The sequence below is a fragment of the Opisthocomus hoazin genome, chromosome 2 (assembly GCF_030867145.1).
Source record: "Opisthocomus hoazin isolate bOpiHoa1 chromosome 2, bOpiHoa1.hap1, whole genome shotgun sequence".
Classification (NCBI taxonomy): Eukaryota; Metazoa; Chordata; class Aves; order Opisthocomiformes; family Opisthocomidae; genus Opisthocomus; species Opisthocomus hoazin.
This window is the reverse complement of record NC_134415.1, coordinates 32,464,569-32,489,181: the sequence shown is the minus strand read 5'-3', so window position 1 is coordinate 32,489,181 and position 24,613 is coordinate 32,464,569. Positions and strand designations below refer to the sequence as shown.

At 41.7% G+C, this 24,613-nt stretch overlaps 1 protein-coding gene across 3 annotated transcripts in view; it reads left to right on the top strand.

Annotated features, from left to right (window-relative positions):
- TMEM63A (transmembrane protein 63A) overlaps nucleotides 1-16,502 on the top strand; it is a 31,349-nt gene extending 14,847 nt beyond the window's left edge. For all 3 annotated transcript variants that reach the window (XM_075413088.1, XM_075413089.1, XM_075413087.1), the window contains 11 exons: nucleotides 1,258-1,395; nucleotides 2,982-3,135; nucleotides 3,890-3,996; nucleotides 5,672-5,758; nucleotides 6,353-6,415; nucleotides 7,331-7,493; nucleotides 8,621-8,726; nucleotides 10,654-10,821; nucleotides 14,243-14,358; nucleotides 14,732-14,794; nucleotides 15,394-16,502. In XM_075413088.1, the coding sequence (XP_075269203.1) occupies nucleotides 1,258-1,395; nucleotides 2,982-3,135; nucleotides 3,890-3,996; nucleotides 5,672-5,758; nucleotides 6,353-6,415; nucleotides 7,331-7,493; nucleotides 8,621-8,726; nucleotides 10,654-10,821; nucleotides 14,243-14,358; nucleotides 14,732-14,794; nucleotides 15,394-15,564 (1,336 nt within the window). In that variant the 3' untranslated portion in view covers nucleotides 15,565-16,502. The remainder of the gene's footprint in view (nucleotides 1-1,257; nucleotides 1,396-2,981; nucleotides 3,136-3,889; nucleotides 3,997-5,671; nucleotides 5,759-6,352; nucleotides 6,416-7,330; nucleotides 7,494-8,620; nucleotides 8,727-10,653; nucleotides 10,822-14,242; nucleotides 14,359-14,731; nucleotides 14,795-15,393) is intronic.
- The last annotated feature ends 8,111 nt before the right edge of the window (nucleotides 16,503-24,613 follow it).

Below are 24,613 nucleotides of genomic sequence, written 5' to 3'. Positions count from 1 at the left end.
GGCATCTCTGAGTTGAATTATCAAGAACTGAAGAGAGTTGTTTGTTTAGCTTGGAACTGATGTGGTAGACTCTCTTCTCTGGAAAATTAGATTAGATTACATGTGAAGCTGAGGCTACCATGAACTTACAAAGTTATTAGATGTCCACAGAGCGCAGAAATAGGAGAGAAACAGGAAGCCAGAACTGAGGTTCATGGAGTCAGGTGGTTGTAGAAGCTTGGTTAACAATGGCGCTGGGTAGTGTGGCTGGTAGTGCTAAAGCTTGCTCTGTATGTGTTTTTAAAAATAAACTGTCAAAGTATAATTAACTTTCTTAAATACTTGCTGCTGCAAGATGCTGGCAATTTGACATCACTGCTTGAATTCTGGTAAGGTAAAGATCTGGGTTTTGGGGGTTATTTTTGTTTGTTTGGTGTTCGTGTGTGTGGTTCTCTGTTTATGTTAAGAGCACAACTGAGAAAGAAGCATGTTCAGGAATTTTAAAGTCTGCCTGTTCAAATATAATATGTACTGTTTCCATGCTAATGAGGTTATCTGGAGTGGAACTTCTTTTACACAGTAAGGCACACACAGTTGTACTGTCTCTGAATATATGCCTAGCACTTCTGTTGCTGTATTTTGAGAAATCTTTGAAAGCATTTGTTCTGGGCATGTTTAAATATGTTGATTGTAAATCAACTCATAATATTAGAAGATAAAATTAAGCATTGTGATTATTTTAGGAGTGAGTGGAAGAAGGTAATATTTTGAATTGTGAGAACACCAGCATGATAAAAAAAAATTTCTGAGACAAAATTGGCTAGTTTTGATACTAGTGTAACAAAATGAGAGTGCAGACTAATCTTTTAGTGTGCTTTGATTTGAAAACAGGCGTAATTACGAAAAGAGGTGTGTGGGAAACTGATTATCTTTATTTTTTATTTTTTCCAGTGCCCTTGGGCTTTGATTTATGTTTTTATCCTTTTTTTTTTTTAGTATGAGTCACTGCTGTTCATGTTGGTAGAAGCACTGAACAGTTCAAACCAAGACTGCTTTTTGTTTGCAACTTTGTCAGATCTCAGAGACCTGTGGTAGTAACTGTTTATGTGATGGTTATTATGTGCATAATATAATATTACATTGTTGTCTAAGTACTATTTTGATCTCTAGTTATTAAAAGCAAAAAAACCTTTATCGCTATTCCAAATATTTCTCATTACATGTGCAGCATTTTCAGATGTAAAAATTTGGAAAAATCCTCTTCCTCTTTCCTTACAGTATCCTGAAGGACTTCAATGCCTGCAAATGTCAGAGTATTAAGTGTAAAGGAGAACCCCAGCCATCGTCCTACAGCAAGGAGCTGTGCATATCAAACTGGGAGGTTACATATGCTCCTTATCCTGAGAATATTTGTTGGTAAGATTCCTGTCTTATATCCATTTATTAATGAGAATGTAGGTTTAGAATGAGGACTGGAGAAGGGGGCTGAGTGCATTTTTTTTCTTGATGCCGAAACTTAGACTTTATGTAGTGTTTGGATGTGGCTGATCTGCGTCTTTATTTCCATTACTGGTGTTTTTCATTGACCTTGGGGAGGTCTTTCAGAGACTGACTAGTTTTGCCACCCTGAAGTTCTCGTACCTGCAGTTCCTGTACAGTGAAGAAAAAAAAAAAAAATCAGCTTATTAATGTCTGTGCCTCAATGTTTCCCGTTTTTGAGGTTAATGCATATCTAGTGTTGAGATCTGAGGAAAGCAACTTGATGTTACTACTGAGTATTCTCTAAGTATGTATATTTTTTTGAGTTGCCACTGGACAAGTATAACTTGATCCAAACACAAACATGTACAAGTTATTGTATTTCACCTGTAACTTTTTTCAAAAAAAGAAGACTTTTTTTTTCCTAATGATTTTAGTAGGAAATGAAGGTGACTATGCCGTTTATTTCCAATAATTGATAGGTGTTCTCTAGAACTACAATTTTGCAATTGGGAATAAAGTACAGAATCTTTAACCAAAAGGAAGACAGCCATGATTCTTAGTTGTGTTATTTTGAGACATGAATTAAAAATCTCTTGCAAGCTGCTTTCCAAGTAGGGTCAGTTTAATCTGCCTTTTTCAGGAAAGGGTTCTTGATGTGCACGTGCTTCATTTCCTCTTCCTTTCTTCAAGCACTGTCTTATGGACACAAGAAATGATCCTTGTGATTCAGTGGGTCGAAACACTTAGAAAACTTTTCTAAGCATCTCTGAGAGAGGAAAATGGTGGGGTTTTGATGGTGTGTGATTAGTTGTGTTTTTTTTTTAACTGTTCTTTTTCTTTTCTTCCCTCCCCATTGAATAAGAGGAGGCACAGGGGTTTGCCAAGTTACTTACCTAGGTTCACAAAAAGAGTTGTCGTAGTTGGGGATGTCACTGAACCTCTGTATCCCTGTTTTGTCTGTTCTAAATACTTGGCTTTGGCTGGGGTTCAAATTATTCCAGTCCTTTTGGGAACCATTTCAGATAACATTTAAGAACTCTGTTGAAGAGCTATGGTTGCTCTTTTAATATGGCAGGAGGGGATGCAGGGATTTTTAATGATTTTTTTTTTTTTTTTTCCAAATCACAGTTTCTTGGTAGATTCTGCTTCTGATAGCTGTGCTCCTTGCAGAAATTGTCTGTATCTTCTTCTATCTCTGTCTCTTCTTGTTCTAATGTTGTTTAGTACTTCGCTATTATTAAACAGTGGAAGTGTTTTCATCCCAAACCTTAACTACGTTAGACATTGTGTTTGTGTTATGAAAGACTAAATATGTTCTTCTGCAAGCGCAATTTATGTTATCATTCAAGAAAGGTTGCACTGCTTCTATTTGATAGCAACTGGAACTTGTGTAGTGCTTTGTTAGACAAGTTTCAGACAGTGAAACCTCAATTTAGAAAAAGCAGTGCTAGCTGTTACTTGACAGATAGTACAGCAAATGCTTACTGCTTGTTTTTATGTCCTTTTTACTTTTTTTTCAGGAAAAATCTTTCAGTGCGTGGACTGAAATGGTGGTTTAGATGGGCCTGCATTAATTTGCTTCTTTTCATTGTGCTGTTTTTTCTTACTACTCCTTCCATAATCATCTCAACCATGGACAAGTTCAATGTCACTAAACCTATTCACTACCTTAATGTGAGTATCACCATATGTTCAGATGTCGGCTGTGTATCAGACCAAAATGTTGATAATCTGATAGGTGTATAGTAAGATACTGAAACAATGTCTACAAGCTAAGTTCAGTTGAAATTCTCAGGACTATTTTATGTAACTGCTGATTAAAAAGCATACCTCCAGAATCAGGTCATTAGTCTTCTTTTGTTCCTTGGTAGTAGGCTGAAGTAATTTTGTCTGAAACTTTATATTATTATAAATGTCCTATTTGTTTATAGTAAAAATATGTAACTCTAAATTCTGTAATCAAAAAACTTTGCCAAAAATGGAATTTCAAGTTCAGCTTGCATTTTGATTTTTTTTTTGTGTGATGAAAAGAGGGCAATACAGTTTTTGAAATGAAGTAGAATGCCAAGAATTTAGTTTGCTTATTGGATTCAAAACAGGATGGCATATATATCTAGTCCCTAGCTTGACTGCAGCTAAAATCACTTGCAAAATGTTCATTTTAAATACTTCCCCAAGCTAGTGTAAACTACATAAAAACTGCTTGTGAGACTTCACTATCATGGAATTTAATTCCCAATGCTACTTTATGGTTTTTGTCTTGCACACGAGTGCTGAGCGCTCACTCATTTTAAGGCTGTATCTGAATACAATTTCCACAGTCCAACCTGCTATAATTTACAAAAAGCAAAACATTGTAGCCTCTGTTCTACCACAGCTGCATGAAAATATTTTTAATACTTATTCTTACTTTTTTTCCCTCCGCTAGAATCCTATCATCAGTCAGTTTTTCCCAACGCTCTTGCTCTGGTCCTTCTCAGCTTTGCTACCAACAATTGTCTATTATTCAACTTTGCTGGAGTCCCACTGGACAAAGTAAGCAAGATTTTCCTCTGTTTTGGCCTTATCAGCTGAATTACTAGAATAAATGTAGAAAGTGTTTATCTTTCATGTAGCTATTAAATCTGCAGACCTCTTGTAGCGGAGAATGTAATGTTCTTATCTCTTTCTAATGTTATAACCAAGACTTTGGAGTTTAAGTAACTTGTAATCAACACAGCAAGTGTAATCTGACTATGTGATTTGCTTGTACTTTCTCCCCGGCTTTGTGTTTAATCAGGAAAAAATGTATAAGCGGGCTCAGGGGGGGTAGCTTCAACAGGAACATGGGAAGTGCCTCTGATCCTGTAACTAGCTCGCTCCCTGGGAAGATAGGAGGTGTGGGTTTGGATCCCTTCCAGGCTGAGAACATCACAGAACCCCAGCATCCCACTTCAACAGAAAGTGCTCCAACTGGTGGCATGCTACTTATAAAAAGGACATCCATCTTTTTGTTGTTTTACGTGGAAAAAATGGTCTAGATGTAACTCTTGGTGCACAGCTTGGTTGCTGTCGGATATTGTTAGTGGTGATCTGAGAAGACCTATGGGATCAAGGCCCAGCTGATGAGTTGATGCAAGATTTGCAGATGTGACTGGTGCACTCCAGAGATAGCAGCACATCACCGTGCTTGACGGCTTGAAGAACGCGGCACGGCTTAGTTTGACATACCACATTTCATCCCCAGCTTACCTACAGTCAGATAAAAGCTTGATACTGCACGCTGAATCCCAGCTTCTCTTGATTTCACTCAATCTTTTTCCTTAACACCTGCAGCCATTTTTTTGGTCTGTTTTTATATTCTAAGGTAAAATTTTTTTGACTTTTTAATTTTTTGTACCATTCCCTCATGAGACATCATGTCCAGAATCTACTGTGTGTTCATCAGATTTTTACGCTTTTCATCAACTTCGTTTTTTGGTAGTTGTGCTAGGCACATGAACCTTGAGCCCTGCTCAGTCTGTTGATATAGTTTTCTAAAGTCACTAGTGAGCACAGATCTGATTTCAAGCCTCAGTATAGTTGTACTGATACGTCCCACCGTTCCCGAGGGCTACATGATGCTATAACAAACCCTCTGTGGTTTTAATGCACTATCAGATACCACCTTTAACAGTCTGAATTGTTTATAGCAGTTGTTGCACTTTTCTGGCAACAGTGTGTCACTAGATAGATGTTCCTGCTGCTGTAGTAGGGGTATAGCGTTAGCAGTGTCATGTTGTTTCCAAAGACTTGACACTTGGCAGGGGCAGTCAAGTAGCTTGTCTAAGTGTCTGGTTTCTTGGCAGTCGTGCCCTTTTACAAATGGCCTAATCCCTCTTGGCGTCACACTCGAAGAGCTGTTTGTTTACAAGCTACTGCGAGATTGAGTGTCGTTGGGTGAGAGACCAGCTGTGGTTGTCGCACATCCCCTTGCTTGTGGTGCAGACCTGTAGTGGTGCTAGTCCAGAGTCTGGGTTAATGTTCAGAAATACTTTCTTTGCCCAAGAAGATGCTGAGAGCCTGCTTGGTCCAAATTAGTGACTATCTCAAGATGCGAGTATCTTATAGCGATGTGATATGGTAGGGGAAGCTGGAAGTCTGACGGGTGCTGGCATTCTCTAGGCGAGATCCGTCATATGTGGGAGTCTTTCATATGAGTTTCTCATTCAGCAATTTTTTGTGTTGGCAGATCTGCAGAGAACAGAATAATGATGCATAAAGTCTACATATTTTTGATCTTTATGGTATTGATTCTGCCCTCCCTTGGTCTGACCAGGTAAAGTATCGTAGTTTAACGGAGTAATGTTTGAGTATTTTTATCATATGAGACAACTTTCTTCTGTGTTCTAGTTGCTAGTTGAGGTATAGTTGATGTACCCCCACTAGATTTCAATGTTTGTCTTTTCATCTGAGGACCTCATAGCCCTTAAAAGTTTCCAAAGGCTGACTTTTCTTTTAGCAAAGAGATGTATGACCTTGTAAGATCAAGAGACTAATTGAAAGTTGCCCATATTGACCATCATAGCCGAGAACCCAGTTTCCTGACTGTGTCTTACACTTCAGTTATAGTTGCCCTTTCCTTTCCGCCTTTACAGTATTTGACTGTTTCCCTGGCTGGGTAACATGTATTTGTCCTATCTATATAATAACAGCTAAAAATGAATCATTAAAACTTTAGCATGAAGTAGACATTTGTTTTGTTTTATTCTGTATATTTTTGTCAGTAACTGTGATAAAGCTGAAGTAGTGTTCAGATTATTTGATTAAATTCTCTCTATCTGCTATCCTGATCTGAACTACTTAGAGAGAAGCAGTTTTACACAGTACTGAGCTGTTGGAGACTGAATTATATTAATCATCTTTCTTTCAGCCTTGATTTTTTTTTCCGTTGGCTGTTTGACAGAGAATCGTCTGATTCTGCAGTAAGGCTGGAGTAAGTATTAGCAACCCTTTGCTAAAGGAATACTTAGGATTTCTTCTTTTTTTTGGCTATTGACTAACCTTGGTTAGTGTTTGTTAAAGTTTGCTCGGGGATGGTACCTGAGGGTGATGTTGAGCTGCTGAATAAGGGGAGGAGAATGCAAGTGATTTTGCTATGAAGAAATCCATACTTCTTTCCTGCTAGGTAATGTTTGCAAACCTTCAATAAAGAGAGAATTATTTTCCCAAAACCTTACAAATTTTGTAGAAAACAAGAAAGGACAGGATGATATGATGCAGGTGAGAGGGGGCCAGAAAATCTACTGAGTATTGTTGCATATCATGGACAGGGGACGTTCGCAAGGATTACAGTGAGACCAAAGAGCTGCAGCAGTTCTCTTTCTGAAATCCATTGACTCTTGATTTTAATACATGAACGTTTTTGCACCACCACTGCAAACTTGCAGATATTGGTTATTATGAGCTCTTGTGACAGTGGCTGGAGGGAAAGAATAGAATGCAGTTATCAGGACGTGGTTAGTTTTCCAAATCAGTAACAAGAAGACAGTTAGGAGTTACTAAGCTAGGAGAGACAATTATTCTGTTTCAGTCTTCTCTCATCTTGGGTTGCTGTTGCAGACATCAAATGTTGCTTTTGTCTGCTGTCAGCCACACATCAGACTGCTGTATGTTCTCGTGAACAGTTTATTCCTCATCCGAACTGCAACTCAGCCAGGCTCTTACTGTATACTACACTTACTGCTTTTGTAGCTATGTATTCTTTTTCAATAAGATTATTGTAAGTCTTATAGCCACTTCAGTGCTTATCCTTATGGTAAGAAATTTCTGGAGGCAATAGGTATCCATTGTATATGTGCTGCATTTGCTTGTCTGCTTTCGAGTCAGTGTCCAATGTTTTTCCTTGCAGATGCGTCTTTTTGCCTGACCAGGGAGCCTTCTTTGTGAACTATGTGATTGCTTCTGCTTTCATTGGCAATGGGATGGAGCTGCTGCGCCTGCCTGGCCTCATCCTTTACACCATACGCATGATAATGGCCAAGTCCACAGCAGAAAGGAAAAATATTAAGCAGGTATTTGAGCCCCTCCTTAGGAAGGGACAAATAAATGACTAGTCCTTATCAGAAACAGTGGGATCCCCCATCCCTCATACCATTAACTATCATCTCCTGTCATTTTTTTTGGCCTTTTTTTTTTTTTCATTTATCCATGACAGGCTCATATTACCTTCATTTGAGGCACAGAGAATGGGGAGGTATTTATTCAAGTCAGAGATAGCAAAAAATCAAAACCCAGGCTCTGAACTTCAGGTATTATTCTCTTCATAGCTCCAAGTCAGAGTTTTATGATTTTAATTTTAATTTTATAGGATAATTCTGATTTTATCTTATAGTCTAAACTTCAGGGTTTTTTTAAATTCAAATCTGTGTATAGTTAGTTTCTTCTGTTAGTCCACAGGTGTGTACAACTTAGTTTAATCTGAACATATATCTAGCAAAACATATACTTACTGTATGTATTGCATTTTAAGTGGTGGACTTTCATATCCAGATGATGTTGTCTTGCAGCTTGAAATTCCAGGTGCTACAATGGGAACTTGAGCCTATATACAGCTGCTCCCATTCTTTTTCTTTCTTTTTTTTTTTTCTTTTTTTCTTTTTGGTGGGTGGGTGGGTTCCATTTTGAAAAGATTCTTTTAAACATTCACTTCTGTTAACTATTGCATGTTACCCCTTGCTCTGGTTGAAATGATTTATATTGATTCCTCATCCCAAGAGGAATAAGTGGGAATACAGACCACACCAAAATTTTGATAACTTGAGCTTTTCCTACTGGGAAAGCCAGCACAAGGAACAGTACAGATTCAGTGGAAGCTGCAGTGAGATGAAGGCTCCGAGTATGGCACAATTATTTTCTGCTTATGGTTTTAAGTAGTTGCTACTTGTGGATGAAAATGAATTCTGTGAGGGATTACTTTAAGGCTATGAAAGAAGCATCATATTTTCTGTAAGTACAGCTACTTAAATCGCATAAGACTTCACCTCTCTGATTACGTCATTTCTGCCTCTTAGGGAAATAACTGATCTCTCATAGGGAGAGAATAAGAGAAGGTGAATTGTTGCTTTAGGGAGTCTATTCTTAACTTCCGACTCATTGATAGATGACTTGAGAGTTTGGGGTGTTTTGTTTTTGTTTCTAGCAACAAGCATTTGAATATGAATTTGGAGCAATGTATGCCTGGATGTTGTGCGTGTTCACTGTCATCATGGCCTATAGCATCACGTGTCCCATCATTGTCCCGTTTGGTAAGTTTCCAATGAGCTGTGGGCACTGTGTGAGCACGATAGTGGATGTGGGAGGTTTGGAAGGCCCAGTTCTGCAGTCTTATTCCAGTTCACATACTAATAATCCTTAGGATTTGGATCCAAGTTTCCTACTCTTCTTGTGGAGAAACAGGGCAGAAGATGGTGAATTACTTGTCTCTTGTACTGCCTTTAGGAGTTGAAAGTATATTTAATGTCTATGAAGGGCTTATTTTATTTCTCAAGTCTGAGTGCATTAGGCTCTGGTGTTGGTTTTTAATTATTAAGCATAGGAGTTTAGGTCTGTCTGGGGATGAAGGAATTATTTTTATCTTGGCGTTCTGGAGGTCTGGGAGGAGCAAGCCGCAGAGGGTACCCAGCCTGGAGGGCCACCTTAAGCAGCCAAACTTGACTTAAAACATTTTAATCCACAAATCCTTTAGGCACATTTGAAATAATTTTTGTCGTGAAGATTGGCTGGTGTATGTAAAATTAAGCACAAAAATAAGCATGTTGATCCAGTAGCAAGAGACTGGAAAACTACCTGTCCTTTTCACTACTGTAGTTCTTCTGTATTGCAAACCGTTTAATATTCCACATCCTGAAGGAGAATGAGAAAAGGGGCTGTGGTCACCACTGTGCTGTGGACAGCTGTGTGCTCCATGGTCCTGACCCCAGGGATGTGACCTGATGATGTGCTGACTGCTTTGGTGGGACATGGCCTTGGTGACTACCATAGCTGCCCTTTGACTGAAAAATGAAAGTGGCTTAGAAAACCAGTTAACTAGGAGTTCAGGGCATGTGGGTGGAGGACAGCTGCCCTGTGGTGTAGGTGGAGCTGCAGTCCTATAGGACTCTGAGAAGGTCTCTGGATCTCTGAGTCACAGACTTCCTTTTTTTAGGCTATTTCTCTTGTTCAGTTGGTTTATCTCTGTCCCATGAACAAAACTTAACACTTCTGCCTTAAGTTGCCTATATATCTGGCTTTGACTAGTTTCTTTTTCCTGTACCAGCCATTAAATCCTGTATGGGTGTGCAAGAGACTCAGTAATCTGTCTAGAGCTTGTGGACAGTTGTTCATCTTTAGTGGCTGTGACATGATCTGCATCTTAGTTTATTGCATTTTACGTTCATAGAGATTCTGGACTGTCGTAAGAATTATGTATAAAGAATCTTCAGCAGCTACAGATATTTCCACTCTGGAAACCTGTTTATCAGACATAAGTAGTACTATATCATTTTATATAGTTGGTATTTTCCTTTTCTAATGCAAAATTTTAGAGAGCCAGATACAACATAATTAGCTAATTAAATATTGTTCAGAACTGGTTTTAATCAACAACCTTATTATTGGGAGAATGTGGCCAATTCTTTGGTAACAATGTACTTGATATTTATTTATGTTTCGTTTTGTGTGCAGTTGTAAATATCTGAATGTGCTACTGCATACCAGAGCTGTGGCAATTCACAGCTGTCACAGCAGTAACTGGCTTTTTTTGGGGATAAGAAGTAGCTGGCTTGAAACCCAGTCATGAATCTGTTGAAGGATGAGAGGGAGACGTTAAGCCACTGGTTAGACCTTTCTTCCTTACCAGTAACGTGGTGGAGGAGTTGCCAAGTCTTCCCTGCTGGCTTGGCCTCGTGTGCCAGCAGCACTGGGAAGGTGCTCTGGGTTCTCACTGGGAGCACGAGTGGTGCCGCAGCGAAGTGTGTGGAGAGAGGCAGGGATGGAGAGACCCCAGGGGCTGGGAATGCGACAGCCTTAGGAGCAGGCTGCTGTCAGGCAGCTTTACCCTGTTTGTATTTGGGCTGTATCCGCCATCGGTACCTGGATTTTCAGTCGCTTGGTTAATATAGATCTCCTCACAGAGCTGCTGCTTTTTATCAAGTCTTCAACAACCTCTTCTTGGCTCTCCCATTTTCCTTCCAGGTTTAATATACATACTCCTGAAGCACATGGTTGACCGTTATAACCTTTACTATGCGTATCTCCCTGCCAAGCTGGAGAAGAAGATGCACTTTGCAGCTGTGAATCAGGCTCTGGCAGCTCCAATTCTCTGCCTTTTCTGGCTCTATTTTTTCTCATTTTTGCGGCTAGGTAAGTGTTGTCTTTTTCTACCTAGCTACTGCTCCTGTCTCTCTTGCCAGCTTACCTAAATTACATGTGAAGTTTCATAGGCTTTGTGGGTTTTTCTTTTTAATTCCATAAATGGGAAGTCATGGTGGTTACCTGTGGCACTGAATTATACAATATTTGCATTTACACAAGTTTGCATAAGGTACTTTGATGAAGATAACAGTTTTAAGTTAACATACTGGCTAGCATGGAGCTCTGTATTTCTTCATTTTACAGGAGATCGTGTGTTCCCTGAATCTGTAAAATTTGAATCAGCCAGTTGGCTGTGGAACGACAGACAGTGAAAGCCATTAAATAAAACAAAAATCTATTCAGAATTAGTTCTTTCTAGTAAGATGGTCTCTGGCTTCACTACTTGCATTTGTGTAGTCTTTGCATAAGTTTAATTTGCCTGCATGAATTGGCTGCTGCCTCTGTTGTGCAGCTGTCATTTAGAAAAAACTTTTAAAATGTTGGCTAATGGTAGCAAGACCTGTGTTCTACATTATCTGTCAAACTTCACGCAGAAGACTGCAGTCAGATGGTGACTCTACTCCCCGTACTGTAATTGAAAAACTCATGTTTTGTGTGTAATTTGATTTTAAAATAGGGACGTTCTGTATTTTGCACATACTTGGCATTGATAGTGTTGGCTGTGATGTACTAACAGCTTCGACATCAGAAAAAGTAGGCGATAGCTTGTGGCTTTTTATCTGTGCTACAGGCGAAGCATTTGGTATGGAACAGGGATGCCGGTGATGCTGGAAGCAGTTGAGCTTTCCTTCTTGGGAAGGTGGCCCTTGGTATCTAACCATTTTTTGCCCTCTTCTCTGCTTTCACAGCACTGATGGCAAAGGACCACGCTTGCATTGTGTTTTTCTAGCATACCAGTGGTAAAAATGATATTGTTGGCAGACTGTCATCTAACTTTAGAGATGGCTCCCTGTGGATGTAAGAGGCACTCGGAACTATTGCTTCAGGCTGTCCTTGGATTTGAGCAGATGTCCCTGCATTGCTTGTATGTTTGAGAGCTTGTTTTTTCCCTTGTTTTGAGAGCTGGCTTTGCAACCAGGAAGGCCAACAAATCTACATCCTCTAAAATAACAGCAGAATTTCTAGAGCGTGCTTTTAGAAAAATCAACTCCAGACATGCAGCAGTCAGTGCACCTCTTTAAATGTTACGAAGGAAATCCTGGCATAATGAAAATTAAATCTTTATAATATTTTCTGGTTCTGCATCTGTGATAAAACCGTAATTTGTAATGAAACTTAGTACTGGAAAACGCAGACCGGATTGCCATGTTTGGCTTGGTCAGTATAGAGGATCCTGTTGACAGGATGATGTTCGGCAATTTGTCATTGCACAGGGCAGTCTAGCCAAGTGGTGTGAGTCTGAGAGGTAGGAACTTCAGATTTTGATTTCATTGCCATTGATTTCATTGCTGCTTCTTGTGCCAGAGAGGAGGAAGGAGGGGGAAGAGTGCTCTGCCTTCTTATCTGCAAAATAAATCAGTTGATGGTGGATTGCCTAGTCATTGATTTGTATAGTTTGCCTGGTATGGATGTTTCAGTCTGGTTGCAGAGTACAGTGGTAACACTCTGTTTTCTCACTCATTATATTAACTTAAGGCTGGAAGGACTTCCATCCCAGTTCTCGGTCAGGATGAAATATCACTCGACAGCACACAGAAGGTGATAGGCTGTACTGGTGTCACTGATCTCCTTCTCAGTCGCTGTTTCCTTCCTCAGCTCTCATGCCATCCATCCATCCATCACCCACCAAGAGCACCACTGGGCCTCTCGCGATAGGGGCGGTGGTGGTGCTATCTGCTGTTCAACCCCTGTCTCCTGGGGCAGTCACTGAAGTCCCATGTTCTCTAGCACTGTTGGCAGGGAGGTGTGCTGAGGAGACAGGGCAGGGAAAACTGATCTTTGAAGATTTCTTCTTCCCTGATCTCTGTTTGCCATGTGGTTTGTGCCGTACACTGGCTTTGACGTAGACATGCCTCACCAGCTGGTAAATACAGATGTAACCTACACTTATAAAACAACCTCTTCTAAAGGACATTGCAGAATATGCATAGGGAGTTCTTTTCACTTCCCTTTTGGGTTTGAACAGTGACATGTTTATGGGGTTTTTCTGTTGGGTTGGGGGCTTGGGGGGGGGGTGTGTGGTTTCCCACATGAACGGATCTGCACAGGGTTTATATGACCTGCTGAAAAGTAAAACTTGTCTGTTCCACTGCATCTGCTGGGGTTGCCATAAAAACATTTGAGGGTTGGTGGTGCCTCTTTTGACTGAAGAAGCTTGGAAACAGCTAGTTTTTTGGCGTCTGGCTTTTTTTTTTTTTTTCTTTCCTTTTCACTAATATCTTATTTAATTCACCATTGCTGCAAAATGAGGTTAGTGTCTTCAGAATATTTCTCCAGCGGACCTGAAAAATAATAAGTCACTGTAATCATTATAACTTCTTCCATGCTAGAGGCTGCTTGCTACCATGTCCTTTCCTGTAGTTTCATATCTTTCTCTGTCTCTGAAGAAAAACTTACCTTTCAGGTTTTTCCGTTGTTCTTTTTCCTTGGATTCCTCTCAGTTCTGTCCATATTTTATCATGGTGTCCTACACAGACAAGGCTGCTCAAGTTGAAGGTTCAGTAGTGCCAAATTATTTTGTATAGGTACTAGAGACTTACTTTCTTTTCCCCCGTGTTTTGTGATAGCATCACACTATTGACTGCTTTCCAGCTTGTCATCATCAGTTGTATTCTGCAGTGCTACAGACTTGTTATCCCTTGTATCTACATTTCATTTTTCTTTCCAAACTGTAGTTATTTCCAGTTTTCTACATGCAGTTTCATCTTCCTGTATGTTTTTTTGTTTGCTTTTTTTTCTTGAAAGATGGTGGAGTTGTTTAATCTATCAAGGTTATTTTACAGTTTTTTCTACTATTTTATTTTATTTGGGTTGTTTGCAAACCATCTAGTTCAGTGCCATCATTGTATTTAATAAATGGATTCTATCTATTACATTTCACAGATCATTAATGAAAGTGTTTTAGAAGTGGGTCCAGAGTAGATGATTGAGGGGAAAGGAGAAGAACTGCTCGGAGTCTTGTTTATCATTCAAGTATTGCAGCCACTTTCCTTGGCCTTTAAGGAAGCTGGGGAAACAGCTTGCTCAGCGGTTTTAGCAGTCAACAAGCTTTGTGCATAACGAGATTCTCCTGTTTGGCTGGAAGTGGTGTGCCCAGTCTTGTAACGGGGGGGGGGGGGGGGGGCGGAAAAAGCCAACCCACAAGGCTTCTGAAGGTGGGGAAGATAAAGTAAAGGTTTGTTTGGTGTTTGGGTATTTTTTTTTTTCCTGCTATGTATTTTTATGTTGTATACTTTGGATATTTTTCTAGGGTTTAAAGCACCTACAACCATGTTTACCTTCCTAGTTGTCAACATCACAATCGTTATTTGCTTGGCTTACACTTGTTTTGGCTGTTTCAAGTACCTGAGCCCACTGAACTATAAGGTAAGTGATGGATACCTAACACCTTGCAACACCTACCTATGTGCTTGATATAGCACCAACTATTCCTGCTGGGTTGTTTGTGCCTTCTCGCTAGCAACGTCTCTCTGCAAAGGTTCGTTCCGGTGAGATGGGTAAAGAGAGCTGATAGTGGCGGTAGGCTGCTTGGCAGAGTGGAAGGTCTGTCAGTGTTAGCAGGAACTCAGTTTAAGAGGAGAGAGCAGTATGGAAGAGGTATGCAAGAGGGTTGGAGAGTACTAGCACTGCACAGAAATGTGTCTGTGCAGGTTTTCGGGGCTTATGGTCTCTTTGCATTGTTTTGACTTACCAATTTGATTTTGTCTCTCTTTCTTTCCCCACCTGTTACTGGTTACAGATAGAAGACACGCAGTGTGAAAGAGGAAGTGACACAGATGTACCAACCATCCCAACATCTTCTGTAAGAAGTTAAGGGTTACTAATATTACTAATATTCTCTTACGTTTCCTAGAAAAACTTAATTTCTTACCCTGCTTGCCAAAGAGCTTTTGTCGGACGCATTAGTCTGAATGGACTGTGGGACTTCCCACATGGGTGTGGGACCAGAAAGTTCTGCGGCTGAGTTTCTTGGCTGTTCCCAGGTGGTGTTCCAGAAGTACCTTCGGCTGATGTTTTGGGAGTAGTTGAGACACGTTACTTCCAGCAGTGATCTGGGCCTTAGACCAGACAGATCCTCACATCTGCACAGCTGCCAAATGCAGTCGGTTGCCGCTGCTTTGTGACTTTGGATGTTGTGACGTGTCGCAGGTCTTACCTGCCACATCACTACGGAGGATGTAGGACTGAGGTAGAAATAGAGGTCTTTGTGCCGCAGCCTGCAAGTACAGGTGGGCGTTGCACTAGGAAGCCTCTGTTAGGGTGCAAAAGGCCTTAGGTGTTAAGGTGAAGAGTGGGAAATGGATGAAAAGAAGAGTAGCAAGGCAAAAAATTATCCTGGGTGAATTATCCCAATGTTGTACTTTGAGAGACTAGTAAAATCCTTAACGCTTGTGATTTCAGATGTACGTCCCCCGAGTTTTGCATCCTCATTCTACAGAAAGGACGATTCTTGCCCGTAAGGAGCAGCAATCGTATGGCACCATGGACAACACTAGTTCACAGGCAGAAGAAATAATAAGCTATTCTGCTGGACCTGCAGTTGTTGAGCAGGCATCGAGAGGTTCGTCTTGAGTGCCAAGGACTAACACAAGGTGGAGCACTTGGTCCAGGTTTAGGAGAACTAATTCCCCACAACCACCTACTAAGTATTCTGTTTTATTTATGTGTTCCTGCCTACAGAAGAGGTACAGAAATAATTCGTGGCATGGTCTGCAGCTGTGCTTGGAGATTAAAAAGCAGGTGCCTTGGGACTGGTTGTTTTCCAGGCTGTCTACACGTGTTGTGAAACTAACGTGTTGAGCACAGACATGCTGATCCTCAGGGACTTCACTTACACTATCTCATCACTTGCCTTATGAAGATAACTTATGCTGCATATAGATAACTGGTCACCAAAGTAATTGCAGCTATTACAGCTGTCGCTTATTTATTCAAAATAATTCTTGCTTTCTTTTAAAAGTAAAAAAGAAAACTTTAGTATTTATAAACTTCTTGGGATATGTTAAATCCTGAGGCAATGTCACTTTTGATGAAAATGCTGTTTGCGTGGGCATTGAGGATGGTGTGTGGGAGGCTCTCCTCTTGTCACCCAAAGTAGTCAATGTAGACTTGACCATGTTAGCTTCTTTTGTTAAAAGAGATGAGGGAGTTACTGTGCACTTGGGTACCAAAAATGCCAAAGCAAAAAGACTGGTGTAAAGGGAGTGATTTATCTGGCACTGTTTTTATATATTTCTTTGGAGGGCATTTAGGTTGTTAGTTTCTGTTCACTATTTTTAAGGGCCTTCCACAATGAAAGTTCACCTGCCAACAATGAAGGCTGTAAACATTTTATCTTTCTTTTAATCTTGGGTCAAAATGACAGATCTGTGGGTTTTCTCTATAGTGCCAATTATATGATCTGTAAGAGGTTAAGTTTTTAAATTGTGTAGTGGGTGCAAATTTATTCCAAAGTACATTGTGTCAAAGTGTAACTAATAATCACGGAGCAATAAAACACTGAGCTCAGAGACCTTTCAGACTGTCTTGATTGATATTTTGTGTGTGTGTGTGTATCGAAACAGTTCTCTTGCTAGCTGCTCACGGCATCATCAGTGTCATAAACTGTTCGTAAGAGCACTGTCGTGAGGCTGAGAATGACAGTACCTCCCCTGAGATATGGGAATGCTTTTAAATTTCTCTAGGGGATGAATCTTGGTGACCTTCAGGTAGGAGAAGGTTTTGGCCCTCTCAGGCCCTCTGTTTGTCTACTTCTCGTTAAATTGTTAGTTCCCGAACTTGACCTTTTCTAGCATGCCTGTGAAGCAGCAACATCTTGAGATTGGAGTAGAATTTGTGCCATAAACAAGTGTGTGCAGGTGTTCAGTGTCTTGCAGGACTGCCTCCAGCTTCCCCAGCCCAGCACTCTGGACAAACACTGAGCAGGAGACCTGCCCTGCTGCGAGGGGGACGCTGCAGAGCTCTGACAACCCTGATGGCAAGCCCATCCTGTTAGTTGAAGGTATGCGTAACTCCTAGTTCTTAAAAGGCAGGTGAGGAGCCTGGATTTGTGTCAGACTGCGTTATACTGCCACTTCAGTGTTGCAGTTTGGTTGGGGGGGTGTGTGTTTTGATTTTAGCGATCGTGGCATTACTAGAGGTGGTAAGTACACTGAATATTGTGGGGGGTTGTAGTGATCACAGTATTACTAGAGGTGGTGTGTACCCTGGACACAAACTGCCATATTAGCATTGGTATTCAAGAAAAAAAGAAAACCAACAGAGTCCACATTTTTTACTTGTCCTTGTGTCTTTCATACAGATGTTAGGACAGAAGGAGGAGACAGAGCCTCTTGTATTAATTTGATCAGAAGTCTGTGATCGTTCAAACCCATTTCTAGCTGCAGTAAGCCATCTCATACCAGTAAGTGTGGAAGCAGTGGACTTATGAGTATGCTAATTGAGGAATCAAATGATTGAGCTACCACACTTGACCTGTTTACAGTGCTGGCACTGCAGGAGTTTTATGCTCTGTGGTATAACTTTTTTTTTCCCCCACTGTGAGGTTCTGTATGTCACATCAAGGACAAAAACTCTTTTGGTGATTGGATTTTCTTTTTGTGCTTGGAAGGCTGCTGAACCTTGGCAATGAAGCTCCCTGTGGCTGGTGCAGGGTCAGTAGAGGCAGGGCCAGCTCTTCTGTGAACTTGAGTAAACCCACCTCCAGTCATGCTGACGTGCTTCAGATAGAGAATACAGAAAACCTGCTAGGTAATGGGGAGTTGCATCTTGCTAAATAGTGATTGCTGCCATTTGAGGAACCAGTTCACGTGTCTGATGGGGAAACCACCTGCATATTTCACTTATCATGTAGCAGCCATTCTTCTTTGCCACTGTACTCTGTTGCAGTTGAACTCATAGAAATGTCTGTGGTATTAGGACATGCGCTAGTTTGAGTAAAGGCTGGGATCACCCATTAGTAAATTGTCACAAGGCCTCTGTGTATAGCAACATACAAATTAAAGGCTGGTTTATCAGCTTTGCTATGTTGTGCTTGCTCGCCAGTATCTTTTGGGTCTCTCTGAGAGCTGGAAGTAATTAGGAAACTGCACTGGCTGTAATTCATTCCTTCATGTGGGTGGATATCTCTGGGAGGATAAAATTAGACCAGCAGGAGAAACTCCTTGCATTCCCTGCTGAGCCTTGGAGAAAAGCTGAGGAATGGAAGCCTCAACAAATGTGAATATTGGCTGCACTGTATTTGAAATTCTTATTTAAAGCCATTGCACATTCTTCACTGTTCTTTTTATAAATCTTTTGGCAGGAAGCCTAAGCAAATGGCCCAGCTGGAGTTGCTGATTGTAGCTCCCAGAAGCCGTATTTGCTGAGATCCAGCGCCGGCTGCTTGCCTTGCGTTGCTCGGTTGGAACAAGTCCTCCCCCCCACCTCGCGCCTTCCTAAGTCCTTACTTGCGTTCTGGCAGCGGCCACCAGCAGTGCTCCTGTGGAACGTGAATCCTGAACAAGTCTGACACTCAGATCTGAGTAAACCCTACAGCGTGGTCTGTGACGGGATTCTCTGTGGCACAACTGAGGGACAGCCTCTGAAGTGTTGAAGAACAGAGCCTAATTCATATCTGTACAGCTCAGTGCACTTCTGCAAAGACTTCACTGTAGATGATTTTCTTCCATAGTGAAGAAAATGCTGTGTGGGGTGCTGAGACTCAAAAAAAACGTTGCATGTGTAGCTACACCTAGCTCTGCACCAGTTCGAGCTTATTCTATGTGTACATCCAATCTGGTTCCCCTCCTGCCCTACGACAGCACATCCTCAACACCCAGATGAAGATTGCTGTTTCTCGTTTGCAGGAGGTGCACACGTTGATGCCGTGTTTTCCCTTTGGTTTTTCCCATGTCCTGAGCTGAAAGGAGATCACTGTGCTGGCTGAGTGTTTACAACGTGCTTCCGTGTAGCAGCAGACCGTGTTCTTTCTGTCTCTTCGCAGAAATCCAGTTCCCAGCTCTGCTTTCCGCTGACTGAAAGCTTTCTCATGTGTGATCTCTGGGTCGTTCATTTATTTGCATTTGGAAGCCTTTTACTTTTATGCTTTTCAAGAAGGTGGGCTTGTCCTAGGGGCAGCAGACCACAGCGTTGTTCTCCTGGCTCTCAGCAGAAGTGAGGCAAGAGGCACAGGAGGATTTGGGGACGAGGGGTCTTTTTCTGTCACTAACACAAACCCAAGTCCATTGAGTGCAAAGAAGAGACACATTTTAATGTCTCTAAACTGCAACAATACAAGGAAATACACACTTTTAATTCCAAATGATGGCCAGGGCCATACCTTTCAAAGAAGACACGTGTCTTACCTTCTTAAACTGGCCTTGCAAAATTCTTCTCTGTCTATTTGAAAGACTTCTTGAATGATTCTGCTTGTCACCTGTCTGTAACAGCTGCAAGTGCCTGTTTCGGATAGTTCAGATGTACAGAAGTTGTTCTTGCTTTCTGAGGACAGCTGTCTGACAGATGAAAACAAGAAAGGAAATAACCAAAAGCAGAGACACTGAAAATTAGGTCATTATAACGGAATATTCTTCCCTCTGATTTTTTGGTTCTTGGGTTGACGCCTGGCTCTTGCTCTGTGGCCGACACCCTGTTGGCTGGGCCGTAGCATCTCAGCTGCAGCAAGTGCAGCTTCCCCATTTTTCTGTGCTCAAACACAGAGCTCCTGGGTTATCTTCCCTTCTTCATTGTCAGCAGAGTCTGTAAGCATTTGTTGTTTGGAGAGAATGGGTATCAGGATCAGCTGTCTTCCTATTGCATGTTCCATAATTAGCTTCTAATTCTTCTGACGGAACAACGGATGTGGCCGCATGATGGTGTAGCACACGAAGCTGCCTCTCCCTACTCAATGTGCCTCCATCATTAATCTCTTCCAGCCTGGATCCTGCAGTCTCTGCTGAAGGGTGACTCTGGATTCCTGGTTGGAAGCAAACGTTGCTTTCCTGGAGGAGGATTTGTTGCCTTCTGTAGCAGCTTAGTTCCTGCCTTCACAGGCAAGTTCTGGTATAAGGTAACATGTATCTGATCTTCCCACCTTTGAACGGATTGGAAGTCCCACCTCAAGACCAACTTTTATGGTGGGTAATACTCTGTGGTGTTAAGTAAGGAATTCACTCACTTAATCAGATAAATATATTTGCAGCTTCAGTTTGGGGTGGAGTTCTCTTTCCACTAAAGTTCTGGTTTGGAAATGTCCCTAACAGCCATCATTAGATTTCCTCGAGTCTGGTTAGATTATGAATTTGTGTATTTTAAAAAGACTACTTTTTACTGCTGCATTTGGCTTCCTGCACAAAAGCTTCTCTTTGTTCATTTTGTTAGGGTGAGTTTGTGTGTGTGTGTCCCGAAATGAGTAGGTGGAGATGGTATTGCCTGTTGGGCAGAAATCGTATTCATTCTGCTGTAACCCTCCTCAGACCTCGATCTACCGGCTGCTGGATAGGTGTTCAGAAGGTTCAGCACATTGTATGTGTTTGTACACCTGTGGAAAATGACCCGAATTCTCTGATTCTTAGTTGTCATCTCTCTCTCTCTCTCTCAAACTGCGTCGGCAACATATACTGATAGAAAGTTTGTGGTCTTCAGCAGTCCAGAACTTCATCCCATCTTACTGTTTCCCTACGATGCGATAGATATGTGATACATACCATGTAACACAGATACAACAGTGTCATTTTAGGGCCTTAAAACACTTTTTTTTATTTTCCAGACTTTAAACTGATGATTATGTTTAGGTCTTGAAGTAAAATAGCTGCTTCTGAGAAATCACAGTGGTTGCAAGATCTGGTATCCTTGAGTGCTCTGTACTGGATCTGTGCGTGACGTTCAAGTGGGAATGGGGGGGACTGTAAGTAGCCAAGAAGAAAAGAGGGAAATTTTCACATCTGTTCCTAGACTCGGTGGTTAACTAAGTGCTGGTTAATAGTTAATGAAGACACTATTCTCAAAAGCGATGTTTAAAATGGAGTTCTGTGGCATGTCACAAGGTACTCCTAAATAAATCAGGAGCCAGAATTTGTTGCTGTCTCGTATCGTCCCTGCTGTGTGGTTGTGAACCTCCGATTTTTGTGTCATGATGCAGGAGGGTGAGAGTTTGTGATGGAAGTTAGTGACTGTTTGAAAGGTATCTATCTGTTGGGCTTCTCAGATGTTTATTTAAAAAAGAAAAATTGCAGAACAGGAGGAAAACTGAGAGCAGAGAGAATGTAAGATAGATATATTTTTGTACACAGCTTACCTTCTTTCTGTATGAAAATCTTTTGTGCATTTAGTGGTGTTTTATACTTGGCTTTTCAGATCGATTAGCTTTATTATAGCCTGCCCTCCTGAAATGTAAAGCATCAAGTTGCTTATTTCAAGTGAAGATGTTCCATGTCAAAACTTATTTTGAATTCTGAATTTTTTTTTTTCCTCAGGCAAATTATCAGTATTTTTTTTGCCTCCATCTATAGACAGAGAGAAATAAAACCAGCAGCTATCTCCACAGAGGAAAATGGAAAAAGCAGGTGATTTAAAGAATTGCTAAGTACCGGAATTTGGATGCAGGCATTGAATTTTTTTTTTTTTTATGACAGGGCTCTAGCTTTAGAGAATGGAGTAGGCTTTTCTTATTCTTTTATATTTGACTTAACTTCAAAATTGTTCCTAAAATAGGAAGAATTCATTCCCTTCTGAGACCAGAAATCAAAATCTGCTGGGAAAAAATGAGTAAAAATTGAGAAATAAACCAGCTGTGTGCCTTTAAGAGGAATCATTTAAGTGATTATTTCTTAACTTCAAAAGGGTAAAGACATAGTGGTGAAGTTAGAATTGAGTATATCTGTGTTCTGCAATGGATTCTGCTGCTCAGCTTGTGTGAGATATTACTTAATCCCTCCTTGTCTGGTTTCTATGAAACATTACGAATGCCTTCTGATCACTGCAAAAAGCTTTATCAGCCACAAAAGACTTGGGGGATGCAAAAAAAAAAAAAAAAAAAAAGCCATTGAGCCAAAAATGTAGGGGTGGACCTTAGTTCCCTTGAGACCGTACAAGAATTCCTAGAACTCAAGAGATACAGATGTGTTTGTGTACAAGACCACCCCAACAATGCAGGCTCGGTTGCAAAAGAGCTGAAGAACTGCTGGAAAACACAGCTGCTCGGAGCCTTGCTCCACGTGAGGGAGTTGAAAGGTGAGCAGGCGCGCTCTGAGCAGAGGTCAGATCCTACCCGGCAGCGCTGGCCACAGTCCAAAGGCGCGCGGGACTGTCGGCAGTGGTCTGAACCATTGCTGCAGAGGGGGATTATCTTTCATTTAAGAAGATGAAACTCATCATTTAAATCTCATTCGTCCTTCGTCCTATCCTCAAAACTGCAGACATTCAGTTATTAAGCACAGAGAGAGCATGAGCGCCCTCCTTAACACCTTAAAATCCAGTCAGGAAGGTATTTTGAAGACTGAGGTTTGGACTACGTCTAGTGTGGGGAAGGAGCTGTCACTCAGCGCAGATCTGTTTATAAATACTGCTCTGCAGAAGACAACTGACGATTGTAATGGGGCTAATTCTTCTGGCAGCATTGGCACAACACCATCAGGGCTGTCTGGCGCTGCACAGGGTATTTCTTCCATGAAAGAAAACTAATCCTAAGCAAGACGGTTTTAGTGTGAGTTGTGTTCCTTAAAGTGCTGTTGCAGCCACTAAAACAAGCGGCATCATTTCTCAGTGTTTTAGAATAAGCTACCCTGAAATCAGTATGGATTTATTCCTTATCTCTGCCCACAGTATGCAGAAGGATCTTTCCATTCTCTTTTCAGACAAAAATGTGTCTTCATTTCATGCACATTATGTATTGTGCCTGCTGTGAAACAGCGTATGTTTGATTGACTGTCTGGAACCAGTCAGTCCCTGCCCCCAGGCTGTTCTTGCGGGCTCGGTGGTGAGGAGTAGTGCCCCTTATGGATCTGGATCTAACGGTGATGCTAAGCTTAACAGATTCTGCTTTTCACTAAATCACGATTTAATTTCCTTTGGTAGTATGGAAGTGTGATTTCTATTCTGGTTTTTTTCATTCATGATCTGAGTAATGCCCGACTTCTTTGTTTAAAGTACGTGAAGTCTTGTCTTGTTGTAGAAGATGACCAAAGGCCGCATGTAGTGGCTTGGATTCTTCAGGACTGTTACGCTTTGTGGTTTAAAAATCAGAAGTCAGATTTAGTTGTAACGGGACTTAGTTTGCCTGGATGAGAAAATGACGACCTTGCTAGTGTTTTTCCCCACCAGCAGCAGGTCCTTCCCAAAGCGCTTTGGAGGGGGAGGGGCAGAGTGTAAGTTTTGTTTATGTTCAGTGGCATCTCCGTGGTTCTGAACCTCTTACCCAGCCTCTTCGTGGGCTGTCACTAGCTAATTAAACAGCAGGGTTTAGGTCAGCTGCTTCTGGTTTCAGTGTGGGATGGACGCATGTTTTTGGAGCAACTTGCGGAGGAATGGCTTTTAGGACAGCGGTTGCTTTGGGCAGAGACTTTGGGGCAACTTTAGTCCAGAAACGGAAGCTTCACCAAGAAATGGCTCTGGAGCAAAACAAAATGTTTTGAGCATGGAAGCGTCACCAGGTTTTGGGTTCTGCTGAAGGCTGTAGCTGCTTTTTCCTAGAGCCTTATTCCCGAGAAACAGCTCGGCCCACCCAAGGGCAGCACGTTTCGCCTTCTCGGAGGACCCTTACTGTCCCAGCTGCAGGCACTCGGCTGGCTCACTTAAGTAAGGACAAGTATAAGAGCGGGGAGGCCTTTCTTACCGCTTGTCACTGCTGCAATAATCTGATGTGCAGTTACTTGCTAGCAGAAATGTTCAAACTATTTCTGGTTCTCTGACGGACTTTGGCGCTGCTGGCTGCAGTGCCATACCACGCAACTGCCCCCCAGCCAGTCCCAGAGCGTGTCTGTCATCGGGAGTGCGGCTGGGCTCGCCCCAGGGGCCGTCTGACCCGCATCTTGGGCTCATGGGAGAGCTGCTCCCCACAGGAAGAGACGAGGATACGACCGCGAGCCCACCAACACTTCGTTAGCACTAAAGCTTGCGCCACAGGCAGCAGGGCTGGCTGCCTATCAGTAAAACCAGGTGATTATTTTGAAACAGGCGAGGGGAGCTGATGGCAGGCTTTACAGCGGGCACACAGCTGAATTTTACACTCTCTCAGACTGTCATAGTATGTCACTGAATCTTTGCAGGTAAGCGTAGGTGAGTAGGGGATGAACTGCTGACAGCTGTGGGCATGAGGTTTGGGAAGAGTGACATCAGAATTCAAAACAACCTTTGCTATATAACAGGCATTTAATTACAATTTTTAAGCTTCTAAAGTCTACACCTTTTATGTCCAGATTTTTTTTCTTTCAGACAGTAGCTAATCAAACCCATCTTTGTGTGGGATTTGGTGTCTCGGTGCCTGCCTTCTATACCAAGTAAAACTGACAATGTGGACAGCTGGTGTTCGTAGTCAGCTGAAGCGCACTTACCTGGCGTGCAGAGCAGAGCGAGGACGCGCTCGCTTACTGCCTGCGTTCGTTATCACTGCCTCAGGTTGCTGAGCACTGCGAGGCGTATTTAA